At 46.6% G+C, this 15,372-nt stretch overlaps 1 protein-coding gene across 3 annotated transcripts in view; it reads right to left on the bottom strand.

The window, feature by feature from the left end:
- The window catches only part of Fam169b (Protein FAM169B), an 82,576-nt gene that overhangs the window by 51,993 nt on the left and 15,211 nt on the right, over nucleotides 1-15,372 (bottom strand). For all 3 annotated transcript variants that reach the window (XR_009585563.1, XM_060367325.1, XM_021634671.2), the window contains exons 2-3: nucleotides 8,325-8,455; nucleotides 5,251-5,350 (exon numbers count right to left, since the gene is read on the bottom strand). Coding sequence is in view for 2 of the 3 variants with exons in the window: in XM_060367325.1 (XP_060223308.1) it covers nucleotides 5,251-5,350; nucleotides 8,325-8,455 (231 nt within the window). In the remaining variant the exon portion in view is untranslated. The remainder of the gene's footprint in view (nucleotides 1-5,250; nucleotides 5,351-8,324; nucleotides 8,456-15,372) is intronic.

Raw genomic sequence — 15,372 nt, 5'->3', positions numbered from 1 at the left:
TGAAACCTTCTTTTCCCAAGAAAGCACAAAGTCAAGAACAGACTAGAAAGAGTAGGTGAAGAAGTGGCCATGGGAAGCCCTTCTCTTTCTCTCTGTCCCTCTCTGTCTTTGTCTGTCTTCCTATATCCCTGTCTGTCTCCTTGTCTGTCTGTCCTTGTCTGTCTGTGTGTGTGTGTGTGTGTGTGTGTGTGTGTGTGTGTGCATGTGTGTGACAGCACGTGTGGAGGTCAGAGGACAGCCTTGAGTGTCCTTCTTTATCGCCCGCCTTGTTTGAGTCAGGGTCTCTGTTGTTTGCCACTGTCTCTGCCAGACACAGCCTCAAAAAGATTACATGGCAGTTCCCGCATGATCCACTTTTCGGAAGAAACATCATAGAAGCAACAGCCAGACAATGAGAAACAGGAAAAAGGAAACACCAAACCTGAGAAGAACCAGCCTGTCAGGAGACCACACCCACAAACTTGGATGGCCCAGGGGTGGAAGGCACCAGGTCCAAAAGGAGACTCATGGCAGAGCAGCACGTTGGGTCCTAGTGGCCTGGGCTGCCCCACAATGGAACAGGGCAGCCCAGGGCGCAGGGACCAGAGCATCCCCAATAATAACTGACTGTCTGTCCATGCCCTCTTCTCCTCCTGGCCACCAACGAGGCTTCACAGCCTTCGCAGTCATACAAAGAGCCACCTCACCCTAGCTCAGGGCATCAGGCCAGAAGCCTGCTCCCTCTGGCATCGAAGTGGGATTAATAGTTAGGCAATCAGGAAAGACTCGATCTCAGGAAGTCAAAACAAGATATTTAGAATTGAACGTTGATAAATTGATGTATTTAGACTTGAAGTAGAATTACTCAAAGGTGATCCATTTTTCTCCTTCCGAAAGGCAGCCACAGTGCCTAAAACCCACCTGGCAGAGCCCTGACCCTCAGGGATTTCCGAAATGCCTTCAAAGGCCGGCTTCTAGTTGTTTATTAACCTGTGTGTGTGCACACATGTGCACGTGTGTAAGCGTGTGTGTGTGTGTGTGTGTGTGTGTGTGTGTGAAAGCATATAAATGTGCTGTATGTGCAGTGTGTGTCTGAGTGTGGAATGAGTGAGTGTGTGATTAGATGTATGGTGTAGGTGAACGAATATGGGGTGTGAGTATATGAGTATGTGTGTGTATAAGTGTGCAAGTGTGGTGTGTGTGTGTGTGTGTACATGTGCAGTGTGAGTGAATGAGTCTAGGTGCTGTGTGAGAGTGTGGATGAGTGTGAGTATGAGATGGGTGTGTGTGAGTCAGAAGTGGGCACCAGATGCCTTAGAATTAGAGTTAAAGGAGGATGCAGGACAAATGGCTTATTAGACTGAATTCACACTCCGGTGCACGCTCTTAACTGCTGAGGCATCTCTCCAGCTCCCACTGTGAGCTTTGGACACCCACATCCCTTATCTGCAGCCTGGTCTCCTCCGGCATTGCTCCAGCCCTCCCTTTGTGCCCCTTCTGAGGGAACTGGATCACAGCTGGCTCCTGGCATCTCCCCCCATTGAAACTGCTACCGTTTTTACCCAGGATGGACACATACCACCTGCCCCCAGCCTATCAGCTGGTGTCTGGGAACCAAATACACAACATGTACCCTTTGCACTTTGAGGTCTGCAGAGGAACATCCTGACAGCGAGGTTCAAAGTCAGATTAGACTGCCTGTGGCATGGCAGGCAGAACATGCTCGGAATATAACTCCAGCCCATAGAGTTTGGCCAGGAGTTAAGACATGAACATATCCCTCTGAAATCCTGTCTTTCTCTCACACAGTGAACATGCAGAGATGAAGAGTAAAACAGGGTTTGCCATGGTGGACCGTGGGAAGGAATCCTGCTCACAGAGGTCCCGCTGTCTGCAGGAATAGTTTCTGCCACAAGTCATTCAGTTTCCACAAACATCCTGGAAAGCATAAGATGTCCTCCACTTTGCAATGGCGAACCTGATGCTCAGAGCAGCCCAATTAGCCCGGCTGACACAATCACATGACTTCACGTGTCCCCTTCGCTTGACACCCAAATCCATGGCCATCCATGCAAGACACAGGGAGAAATAAGAAAAGCAAAGGTCACAGTTGGTGGCGATATGGAAACTAGGGTGAATGCTTTGGGCTTAATAGGAAAAAAAATGGGGGAAGGCCGCCCATCATTTGGCAGGAGGACTTATTTTGTGTATTCATAATCACCTGAGATCAATTAATAATTAAAAAAATAAAGAAAATAAAGCATGATGAAGTACATAGAGGCGCTTGGGAAGCTGAGGATACCTCAGAAGGGGGATTGCTGGACGCCTATGTCCACTTCCCCTTACCAGAATACAAATCAGCTGCTTTGCAGAAAATCAGAATAAATGCTCGCAAGCTGTAGCAAGAAGGCGGCCTGCTTCCTAAGCCACCTTCATGTGGACCTCATATGCAGTTCCCTACAGGGAGAATGGTGGAACGCACCATCTCTTGAGTCTCAGCAGGATGCCATAAGCATCAACTGCTTGCCACTGGGGAACTTGCCCTTCCAGGATGTTTTTCATTTGCTTACAGGCTTACAGACTTATCGGAAGTCACTGTAATGGAGTCAACCGGCTTATCAATAATTAACTCACACACAGTTATCAATAATTAACTCATACACAGGGCCGAGCAAACAGCTTCTGATCCCTTTACCTTCCATTAGAACACGCATCCACCTTCACTAGAAGGCCAGGAGCCAGCAATTCCCTTCTCCACAGGCACGGGGCTTAGCCCCAGGGTGAGTGTCACACAGACTGGGCAGAGCTGTGAAGAGCCCTCAAGCTGTAGGGTCTGCAAGTCTCCAGTCCCAAGATGTGCGTTCTCGGAAGAACTCACGGCATCTTCTAAATGACTGCACGGGCATCAAGAACACAAGTGCTTCTCTGAAGCCGTCAACAATCGCAGCCAGCAACGATGGAGCGCAAGGCAGCAGGAAGTCATCCGGAAATTTTATTTAAAGCACTCTTACATAAGAACACGCGGGGCCACCGTGAGATTCCTCTGCACTTTGGAATATGTACTAGGGTACACTCATACAGAACAACAGAGAATCAAGTCCCGGACAAATGGGAAACAGATTTCTAAGAACCTATCGTATGTTTACATCGTGCAGGCTGCCTTTAGAGCCCTATGCCAGATTCTTGTTCAATGTCTATATATAGGGTGGAGGAGCTGCTGATATCTGTACATTTTCTTAAAATGAGTCATTTTTAGAGGTTTGCATAATCTGTGCATTGAAGGATTCCTCTCCTCCCCGCTTCCCCAGTCCCATAGCCGGGTTGCAAACTCAAGGTACTATCAAAAACCTGAGGCGGTCCTCTCTTCAGGGCACTCAAGGCCCTGCTGGATGGAGAACAAGGAGAAACCCTCACTGTGACAGGAGAGCTCCCTCATGACCTCTGTCTGCCCCAGGGCAATAAAGAGGCTTTGCCAACACACACACCCCTCCCCCAAGCCCAGAGAGCTCGCTAAATGCACTTGCGCTTTACATTTAGCAAGAAGAGAAGCATGAAGAACAGTCCTACACACTTTTGAGCTGCTTGCTCCCAAAGATGTCACCGTGGACTTCATGGCACCAACGCCAGGCAGACAGGTGACCAGCAAAAGGATTCTCTAAGGGAGGTGGAGAGCCGGAGAATTCCTCTTTTGAAAAAAGCAGTTAAGAACCTACAGTCCCAAAATGTCATCATTTAAGGAGGCCTAAGTAATTAGAAGGTTTATTACCAGTGTCCTGTTATTATTACACATCACTGGGAACCAGCACTTGGCATTGTAAGAGAGGCAAAATAAACAAGAAAAATGCTACATAGTATTGTTTCATGTCAGAAGTAAGGTGCCTCCCTAGAGCTCCCTGATGCTCTGGGTTCAGGCAGACCGACCCCACCGCAAGCTGCTCACTGCCAGCAGTCGTCAAGATCCTGCCTAAGCACAGCTGACCAAGCTTACTCCTCTCTCCAGAGGCCCCACTCCATGGAGCCAGAGTCTATCTATCCCTCCACAATGCAGGGGATGATAAAGAGAGGGAAAGGAGGCTGCAGACGACCTGGTGATGAGACTGGGGGATTCGATGAGTGAACTTTGCTCTTTTTTCCCCCTGAATTGAGATCTATGCCTCCCAGATTTGGGTCCAGGTTAGTCAGGATGATTCAAGGAGAATTAGATCCCAACAGACCACAGAAAAGTCCTAGTGAAGGTTTTTAGCTTCATAGACATAAAGACTTTAATAATGATAGATAGTAGTAGGAGAATGGAGAACCCCCTTGTTTCAGTTTCCTATTTAGTTGTTTTTTTTTTAATATGAACACGAAGAAATTATGTATTATTTTAGTCTTCTGTAGTATCAACAAGGCATGACTGGAGCAAAACAAGACTTGTTACATATACATATACATATACATATAGTCACAGACCACAGAACGGTAAGCACCGGAAACAGAACCCCTCCCCAGCTGTCATTTTGCAAAAATTGAGCCCTGCCATGCTCTGGGTGAAGTCATTTGACCACTCTGAGGCTTTCTTGTTCACTGCATTTGGTGACGAGAATGACCCTTTCATTCCACAAGGTCATGGGGATAGCCCAATAGTGTCCTACCCAGTGCCCACAGCTCTGCAAACTGCTGTTAATGGGGAGAGCAAGAGTGAGCCTCAAAAGCAGCTCTGAGTTGATACATGCAAAATGATCCATGACTCAATAAAGATAAATAGGAAGGTACCATCAGGTCCCCTAAAAGTTGAAAACAAGAAAGTCGACCTTAATGTTCCAACAGTGAACATTGTCATCATTCCCTAAGTATTTGACTCCTGTACATTGCATACCACAAAAATCAAGATCCCTCAGTTCAGGGCCAGCCTGGTCTACAATGTAAGTTCCAGGATAGCCAGGAATACACAGAGAAACCCTGTCTCAAACAAAAGAGCTGAATGTGCAGCTCAGTCATAGAGAGCTTACTTAGCATGTGTACACACACACACACACACACACACACACACACACATACATCCATTAATAACTAACAACCACAAGACTAGAGAAATGACTCAGTTAAGAACATTGCTGTTCAGAGGACTCAGGTTCAATTTCCAGTACCCACATGGCAGCTCACAATTGTCTGTGACATCAGTTTCAGGAGATCTGACACCTTCACAGAGACATACATGCAGCAGACAAAAACACCAAAGCACATACAATAAATGAACCAATCAAATAATTTTAAAAAGTAACTACCAACCTGTCTTTGTGTCCTGGGGATTAACCAGAACCAGTATTTTATGTTGAGGATCGTCACGGTACAGAGTGCAAAAACAAAGAGATGAAGTTTCAAGTCTGACCTAAAGAAAAAAAAAGCAAATGAAATTATTATTCCGGACAATTAGCACCATGTTCTCTGCAAGAACACAGTTAACAGAGAGGAACTTAGCAGGATGCAGCAAAGACGGAGACAGAAGCCTTAGCTACCCTGGACAGGGCAAGGGTCTTGCTCTTGTCTTCCACGAGCAAGCCTTCCCATCCCAAGATCACCTGTCCGCCAATCTATGGATCAGATATCTATTCCACTAACAAACACCCCTTAAGCTTCCTCCCTTTTTTGTGACTCCTGCAGCCTACTCCACCCTGGACATCCCTGGGCCTCAAACTGCAAGATTGATGGCCTCACTCCACCTCCCACAAGTAATGGTGATGTCGTTTTCATCTGCTCTAGAGCCCTGGTGGCCACTCTGGAGAATGAGCCCAGGCTATGCCTGTCTCCACAGATGCTCCTGCTGCCTGTGGCCTCGGCTCCCGCTCTGAAAGTCGTTAAAATATGTACTGTGCCTGAGCCCTCCAAGCTCAGCCCTGTCCTTTCGGCCCCATAAGTGGGAAACTCAGCTCAAGGTGCTGTTTTGCTAATGAGTGAGAGGAACCAGATTGTCTCATAGGGCCACATCTGAAGGCCTCTTTGGAACCACCTAACCCTCTGCTCATAGCTTTTTACACGTTACCCACTTTTTTTTTTTTAATTGAGAATATAGGAAAATTAGAAAAGAATGTGCAGCTGAGCAAGGCAGGCAAGTTCTTGTAAAAACTTTAGAGTAGGCCACCACCGTTACAGAGACCTGTTTCCTGGCAAATCCTGAGGCTGGCAAACATCTTGGTACCTCCCTGTTTTGGAGTGACTTTAATGAAAGGCCCTCAAGGGGCTCTTCCACTGGAGTAGCTGTTACAGGAGTAGCCATTAAATACCAAGTTTACAAAACATCACCACAATCTGAAAAGTTGCTTATTGTAGACACATTGTATTCAGAGAGGAATCTAACACAGGTTTTTACAAGCAGGCAAAAATCACAGGGTCTGGAAAGATGGAGCAGGAAAATTGAAAGTTTGAAGCCAGTCTGGGTTACACAGTAAGACCCCGACTTAAAAAAAAAAATTTAAAAAGCAGAAAATAAAAATTAAAAGGAAAAAAACTGAACATGTTTACAGCCCATCGCTGTCCGCCTTCAAATTTCACACCAGAGAAATCGGCAAGCATTATGTTTAAATGTGATAGGACAATGTCAAGACTAGGGGAAAAAAAAAGTTAATTGTGGAAAGAAAGTTAAGACATCTTATCTCCTCCTCGTCTTTCCTTTCAGTCCGAGAATCTTTGGATACAAAAGGTCCCCACTAATCCTGTGCAAACTGTGAGGAGGTTCAACTCACTCCCGGTGAGCTCGGTTCAGTGTGTCAAATGGCAGCCCCCTGCCCAAGCCTCTGCGTCCAAACTCCCTGCTAACTAGTAGGGAAGCAAAGGATGCTTTCTGCCTGACTTCCTTCTTTTTAGAAAAGGAGGAAGCACAAAGTCCTACGTCATGCTGGCACCTCGCAGCAAAACAATTTCATGTCGACAACCGCTTTGCTTTCTGTTTTTGTTGATAACTTTGGCTTTATCCATTCACTGAGCTTACCCCACGTTGGAGTTCATTTTTAGGTTATGCATAAATATGAGTGCAGCAACAGCATATGGCGGGAGTTGTGCCCTAAAGAACCTGTGGGCAGCTCTTGCTGCATCTCCCACGCGGCAGCTTGGCACCAACACCCGCCAGATCAGGTAGTGTCGGATGGGGCCCTGTGTCTTTCTGCGATGGCACCACTGGGAGGCGCCAAAAGCACATGAGGACAGCAAGCTCCCGCTGCAGCGCGACAACTCCAGGTCACCCATGGGAGGGGCGTCCTTCTAAGAGCAACTTTGCTGGTAAGCTCCCACCGCTGACATCTCTAGAAAGCCAGTTTATAACTACACAAACCACCGTCTTCATTAGCTCTGGGACAATAGTCTGTTTCCTCTACCAGCTCTGCCTGCCAGATCACAACTGGTTCTGGCAGGAGTGAAATCATCCACACCTAAAACAAACGTAGGTACCGGCCATGGTTCCCATGGGGAGGAATGCAGTCTCTAAATGGTCTGGATTGGGGATGGCTCACACTGCAAGCAGGAGGGCCTGCGTTTGCTTGCCCGTGACAGACCTAAAAGAGAGGGAATGCGCAGAACCGCACGCATGTAGTCCCAGCATTGGGGAGGTAGAGATAGGCTTGCTGGTCAGCCTAGCCTAATGATGAGCTTCAAGCCAGAGAGAGAGACCTTATCTCAAAATACAAGGTGAACTGTATTCGGTACACTACTGTCTCCTGAGGTTGCCCTCTGGCTTCTACACATATGTGCACTCACTGGCATGTTCATGTGCCCACACGTACATACACCAACACGTAGTAACACATTATTTTTAACTTTTGCCACAATCCCAACAAAGTTTCCCAGTTCTCTGCATCCCCTTTCCTTGCAGTACCTATTCACAATGCACAGAATCACATCGGTACCGAAGATTATAGGTGGCTTGGCTTCATTCCAAATCACACATCAGAACTGAATCAAGCCTTAGGGAGCAGAGACGAGCCACCCCCTCACTTTAAAATGAAGAGACAGGGGGTCAGCCGGGCATTACACACAGTATCTCATTTATCGCCCATGCCAGCCCCACCAGGAAAGTGATGCCAGTGCCCTGAATTATGAGAACTTCAGCCAGAGAGGAGAAAACAGTGGCTTGAGTCCTCAGATCCCGGAGGTTAGCTGGGCCACAGCCTGCGGGAGGCAGACTCACAGCCCGCACTCCAGCATCCCCGCCAAGGAGCCCTTCTGCATTAAAGTGGGATTGCTTTAGCATTCCCTCCAGAAGGTTCTTTTTGTGTCTCTTAGGGCTTTGCTCTTCTAAATCTGAGATACTTTTCCTATAGCCACTTTCTAAGTTAGACTGGACAGTGTGTTCCTCTAATGAAAGTCAGTCACACCTGCTCCCCTATGGGAAGGGAGAAAACCTCTGTTGAGCTCGGGGCTCCTTCCCTGAGCAGATTGTAGTAAACCTGTGCATCAGACTGATAGCCGTCGGGGTCATCCTCCAGGATGTCCACAGGGTAAGCCTCTGAAGAAGAGAAAAAAGCAGGGATATAATTAGCTTTATTCTGGCAGTTAAATTTCTTTGGTTTGGTCATTTTTTTTTATTTGTTTTGTGTTTTTTGTTGTTGTTGTTGGCTTTTGGGGTTTGTTTGTGGGTTTCTTTGGGGTTTTGTTTTGGGTTTGTTGTTTGTTTTTTTGTTTTTTTTTTTTTTTTGAGACAGTTTTTGTGTCACCCTATCTGTCTCTTAACTCACTCTGTAGACTAGGCTGACCTCACAGAGCTCCACCTGCCTCTGCCTCCTGAGTGCTGGGATTAAAGGCATGTACCACCACCACCAAGTTTTTGTTGTTGTTGTTGTTTTGGTTTTTCGAGACAGGGTTTCTCTGTGTAGCTATGGCTGTCCTGGACTCGCTTTGTAGACCAGGCTGGCCTCAAACTCAGAGATTCGCCTGCGTCTGCCACCTGAGTGCTGGGATTAAAGGCGTGTGCCACCACTCCGACTATTTCAATTCTTTAAAGGAACAGTTTGCTTTAACCATCTTTGTCAGGGGTGGGGAGATGGCTCAGTTAAAGTGCTTCCCATGCAAATGTAAGGACCTGAATTCCATCCCCAGACCACATTAAAAAAAAAAAAAAAAAAACTTGTCATTCAGGCCATGAGGAGGCAGAGACGGGTAGATCCTTGGGGCATCTGGTCAGACAGCTTTCCCTAATCAAATAGTTGCAAGCCCGTGAGAGATCTTGTCTTCAAGAAACAAAGTGGATAGTGGGTAACACCTGAGATTGACCTCTGGCCCCCACAGGCATGTGCACACACCAGCACACGCACACGAAAACACTAACCTACATGGATCTGCACACATACAAACACATAAAGGCAAAAAAAATAAAAATAAAAATGTTCACCTAGTCCCTCCCGGACTTTTTTTTTTTTTAACCCTAATCACATTCAAACAACTACAAGATTTCCCGTCCTTCACTCTAGTCCACTCTGGGGCCGTGCACACAGCAGGTCCCTTGAAGGCAGAGAGTAGCTGGCTGGAACCTCAGTACCTCTGTCCCTTGTTACTTAAGGTGCTCACTTTCCAGGTTACAGTCACTATGCAAGTCCCTAGGATTCTCCCCTTTGTCCCTGCCACTGGGCACCGGGAGCTCGGTGGCTTGTGAGCCAAAGGGCACATCTCTCTATCCCCTTGCACAGAAGCTAATCAACCTCAACAGTCCTCTGTATCCCTTTCCTATCACACAGACCCCGCGCTAATCATACAGATGGGTGACATCCAGGTCTTGGAAGCAGCAGTCCGTTGCCCCTTCTGCAATGAGCAAAGATGCTGCCTGCCTTTGGCTGGCTTCCACGTGCCCAGGGACTCAGCACTGAGGACCTCACCCCAACTCTACTTTGGATTCACCTCCTGGCCTTTGCGGGGGGGAAACAGGCTACCCTGCCCCTTTCTTCTTCCTCCTTCCCTCCCCTTCCCAGCCTCCTCTTCATCCACCTGTCTCCTTCTATCTCACAGAGATTCATCTGGACTTGCAGTCCAGGCTTGAGCCCCTAGGGCATCTCAGGTTTCCACTCCTCTCTGGAGAGCCATTGTTTCGGGAAGCCTCTCTGAGGCTCCAAAATGCTGTTGATAGCAAAAAGTCCAAGCCTTCGGATCACTCGGCTCACCCAGGAGGAATTTTTAGCTCGGCCAATCAGCAGCCAGGGGGAGAACTTAAAGGTGTCCAGGCTGCCAAGATTAGTGGACATGGTTGCGTCCACCCAAACCCTCAGGCCCACTTTCCCGGATTAAAATGTCAATGGATAAACATACGGCCCACAGCTGAATGGAAACCCATGGATCCAACCAACCACAGACTGAAAATGCCGGGGGGCAGGGAGGAGTGCATGGGACACGTGCGGATGTCCTTATCGTGACTCCCTAAGGAATAAAGCACAACAACTGCTTCTATGACGTTTACTTGTATTAGAAGTTCTAAGTCACCTGGAGACTAGGGTGTCCAGGAATATATGGGTAGGCTGCACACCAATGTGCCATTTGGCAAGGGACCTGAGAACAGGCAGAATTAGGCTGTCTTTGAACCTGTCACCCATGGGATAATGAAGAAGAACTGAACATTCTTTCACTACTCAGTTTTTTGTTTGTTTGTTTTTAATGTACAAGTGCTCTATCTGCATGTATGCATGCATGACAGAAGAGGGAATCAGATTCCAGTATAAATGGTTATGAGCCACCATATGGTGGCTGGGAATTGAACTCACAACCTCTGGAAAGCAGACGGTGCTCTTATCCACTGAGCCATCTCTCCAGCCCTACTACTCATTTTTTAATACAGCATTTGAGTATAAAATATACACATACAAAAAAAAGTTCTCAGAAGTGCACTGACAGAAATATTTAAAATAAAGACATCAAGGGTTGGTTTATTTGATAGCAATGACTAAGTGAATATAAAAGGGACGAGTCTCTTTAGAGCCAAGACTTTCTGTTAGCGAAGAAGGCGCTTGCCCTCTACGCACTAGAACACGTGATCAAGAAAGTCCGGGCTCCTCACCAACATGATCAGCAATGGCAATGCCTTTGGCTACCACGGGAAGCTGCTGACCCTTCACGCAGGCAGGCCTGCCCTACTTCTTTACTGGGACTGTCAAGTGCTCTGCACCAGACGGGCCCAAAAGACACTAAATGACCCAGAGGCTGGTTCGAATCTGACAGAACAACAAACTCAGCCTTCAATTGTCCTCCCCTCACCCTCCCATCCATCTAACCTCCATCCATAATGAAAAGCAACGACCAACTTTGCGTTCCAGTTGCCAAGAGGCAGTTGAGTGTCCACTACCTTCTCTCACTGTATCCTGCTCGCTCCGGATACACAGAGGAGGAAGCAAGGCTTCATAAAAGTAGCAAAGCATGACCCCAGGCCTGTCTGATTCCAAGCTCTGTGGAACGCATTCAGATTGCTACTGACTTAAATCAGAGCTCTCCATTATTACACTGGAGCACCCAATGGGCTCCTGTAGCCCCTACTCTCAGATTTCTGCAACTCCATCCTCAAGGCTTACCAGATACAGGCAGCACCCTTGAGGAGCCTTCCTTAAGCCTCCAAAACCAAGATCAAGGACTCCGTGAGTCACCGAAGCCTGAGTTCAAATACCACCTCAGCCTACGATAGAAACTGACATGGCCTAGCCACCTTCTGTCCTATAGCCAAAATCCCTTCCAACTTGCCCCTCAGTTTTGCCTTAGCTCAGCCACCTCCTAAGGCATCCATGACAGCAGCTGGGGCTTGTAAAGCACAAGTCCGCTCCCCTACCAACTCCTCCACCCCCGCCCTCACCCCACAAAGTCCCATGGTCACGCCTTTCCCATAGGAAGCGCTTAGGAAATGTGAGTGCTTGTTCCACTGAGCTTTCCATTTTAACAGCTGCCTCACGGGCTTGTCATGTGGCCTCCTATGGGTATGCGGCAAGATTTAGCGAGCGTGTCAATAAATTACGAAAAGCGAGCAGGTGGGCTGCTGGGACCCTCGGTACCCACTCATGGTACATTTATCCCACAGGAGCAAGTTTCAGGATCAACCCCCACCACCAACCCCAGCAACCCCAGCTTATGGAGCAGGAAGAGACCAGATCTGGGGTTTTTTGTTGTTTTTGTTTTTATTCTGCTTCTGGGCCTATGTCTTAGGAAACATGTTCATCACATCTGGACCATCAATCCCCTTGTGAGGGGTGGATTGCAGAATTGACAAAGAACATTAGCAATCAGCCCCCTGGAGAAGCTATTTATCAGGTTCCCTGGGAGAGGCACCTATCCACCCATCCAACGCCACCAGGCCAGAGGCTTGGCTCTTGCCAAGAGTTGCCTGGCATTCTTTGTTGTTGTGTGTGGTCAGGACAAATGTCATGTATGCATCATGTAAACATTCACCCTGCAGGTTAAACAGCCCCTCCCCAAAAGAACTCATGGGCAGTGTTCCCAAGACACTAGCTGTCCCCAAGGAGAGACCTCCCGTCAAGGCCACAGGGGCAGATCTGCACGGGTCTTCTCAAGAACCTAATGCTTGCTAGAATCATGGTCCAGCCTGATTATCTTGAGAGTGTGGGGGGGGGGGTCACAGTCTCAGCTTCTCCCCTATACAGAAAATGTTCAAGCTTATGCCAAACGAGGGGAACACGAAAGTGAGAGTTGCCCAAGTAGAAGTGATAGACATTCAAAACCAGGCAGAAAGGGGGACTACCCTTCTCCAACCCGGAGGAAGGCTCACTGTCCCCAAAAGAGCCCCTGAGGGTCCCAGCCCAAAGGCCCTGGAGGTGGAAGACAGGCCCCGCCCCTGCAGCTTCCAGATGCGAGCCCCTAACAGGCCTTCATGGCTTGAACCAAACAGGAAATATTTTTCCAAAGCCAAAAGAATGTAATCTCTACAGCACAACAGTAAATGCTTTTATTAAAAAGGCATACGGTTGAAATAACTCACTGCAGACCGTAAAGAAATTGAAATTCCTGGATAAAGCCCAATTTCATGATTTCACTCGAGTACACGCTGGTGGCTTCACCCTAAAAAATAAAAATAGTGGTACACCTGAAAGCATTCCTTTAGAGAAAATACAAAAAAGGCTTGAGCTCTCCTAGGCAAAGCTTGAGTTCCAAGGACTTCTCAGGCTCTGTGGCCCACAGCTTGGCTGCCAATCCAGAAAGGTCTAATGAGCAGACCATTCCTCAAAAATGCAGGCTCCTTTGAATGTAAGCAGCAATGTCAGTCAAAGTAGCCTTCGGTGGACTCAAAGATCTGCCCTCGGTCGTACACTCAGTATACCGTTTGCAGTAGGCTCCCCACCCTCCCTCGCCACAAAGATCAGACAAAGTCTTTTCATTTTGGCAAAGCCCCATTTTTCTAAGATGGGACTATTATCCTGAGAAACATTAAGGGAAATATTTCAAATTTTACTAGTCCCAGTCTCACAAACTTGGCTTCATTAAAAGCCACTACCTGGCAGTAACGGGGCATTATGTCATTGGAAAAGCTGGCTGTAGTCGCTCAGTATTTTTAGTAATGTGGGTTGTTGTTCTTCAATTACAGTAACAATTCTTGCTACAGATAATGTGGAAAAAATGCAAGGACACGAGACTAAACTACACTCTCATTTTCTATGAACTAGAGTGAGTAACGCTGATCAAAAATCTTTCTTATGTTTGCTTTCTGTATTTTTTTCCATGCAGGTGGGGTTTTTTTGCTATTTTTTGTTCACAGATAAATTTTCTTCTAAAAAAGATGCTATTCTAAAAAGAATCCTTACTAAGGAAAGAAATCTACCACCTAGAAAAGGTAAAAGACCAATTCTGGGGGCGGGAGAGATAGCTCAGTGGTTAAGAGCACTGACTGTTCTTCCTGAGGTCCTGAGTTCAAGTCTCAGCAACCACATGGTAGCTCACAACCATCTGTAATGGGATCTGATGTCCTTGTGCAGGCTTACATGCAAATAGAGCACTCATATACATACAATACATAAATAAATCTTTAATTAAAAAAAAAACAAAACAATCCTGGGCTCAACAGAGAATAAAGACTAATTTCTCATCAGACATGGGAGGACAGCAGAAAAGTTTAGAAGCATGCAGCAAGAAAGCTCTTTGTGTTCTGCAAACACGCTGAAGGAAGACATGCCCAAAATGCCTTAGATGCTAAGAATCCAAAAGCCACCTTACTAGCACCCCAGCTTGACCAAAGGCACACGTGGTTCAACACAGCCCAGTGCTGGGTCTGTAAAGGGGGTGAGATTTAAGAAAATGAATTCACAAATGCAGAGCAAGAGCCTCCAAAGAACTCATGAAAGGGTGCCTTACCAGAGCTAGAAAAGACGGCTGAGCCCTTAAGACCACTGGCTGTTCTTCCAAAGGACTTGGGTTTGGTTCCCAGCACCTACCTACCTGGAGGCTCACAACCATCTGTAACACCAGTTCCAAAAAAATCCAGCACACACTTTTGGACTCTATAGAGGCCAGACAACACACACATGGTACATGCATGTAGGCAAAACACACTCATGCACTTACAATAAAAAATAAATCCTTAAAAGGGGCAGAAGGCTATTTTTAACTTGAAGATAATTCTATTTCATATTCACCTTGTTATTTATCTGTGTGCTTGTTTATTGGTGCTAGAGACTGACCCGATGGTCTTGCACAAGCTAAGCATACACATACACACACACACACACACACACACACACACACACACGCTAAACTATATATGCTTAATAAAAAATAAAATAAAATAAAATAAAGAGGCAAGGCACAGTATCAAACACCTTTAATCCCAGCACTTGGGATACAGAGGCAGGAGGATCTCTGTGAGTTTGAGGCCAAGCTGGTCTACATACCAAGTTCCAGGACAGTCAGGGATATATGTTGAGACCTTATCTAAAAAATATATATATATTATGTTAAAATTAAAAGAAGGGGCCAGGAATGCTTTGAAATTTAAAGAGCGCTTGCAAAGCATGTACTAAGTCCTAGATTCAATCACTCACATCTGTAACCTCAGCACTCAGGAGGTAGAGGCAGGAGGATTAGAAATTATATAACATCTTCCACTACTTTAAAGATTCAAAACGTAGCCAGATATGGTGGTGCAAACCTTTAATCCCAGCACTCAGGGAGGCAGAAGCAGGCAGATCTCTGTGAGTTCAAGGCCAGCCTGGTCAACAAAGCAGGTCTAGGACAAGCAAGGCTACACAGAGAAATCCCGTCTTGGAAAACCAAAGATAGATAGAAGATAGATAGATAGATAGATAGATAGATAGATAGATAGATAGGCGTCTGATGACGCAGCAGACTTTTCTCTGAGAGAATAAAGCTTGATTCCCTGGACTGTGTGGCCAGCAATAAATTCTTTTAATTCACTGAGGCCAGTGAATAAGAAAAAATAAAATTAAAATAAAG

Source organism: Meriones unguiculatus, chromosome 14 (genome assembly GCF_030254825.1).
Source record: "Meriones unguiculatus strain TT.TT164.6M chromosome 14, Bangor_MerUng_6.1, whole genome shotgun sequence".
In the NCBI taxonomy this organism is placed as follows: Eukaryota; Metazoa; Chordata; class Mammalia; order Rodentia; family Muridae; genus Meriones; species Meriones unguiculatus.
The sequence above is the reverse complement of the archived record's forward strand: the minus strand, read 5'-3'. Positions and strand labels throughout refer to the sequence as shown.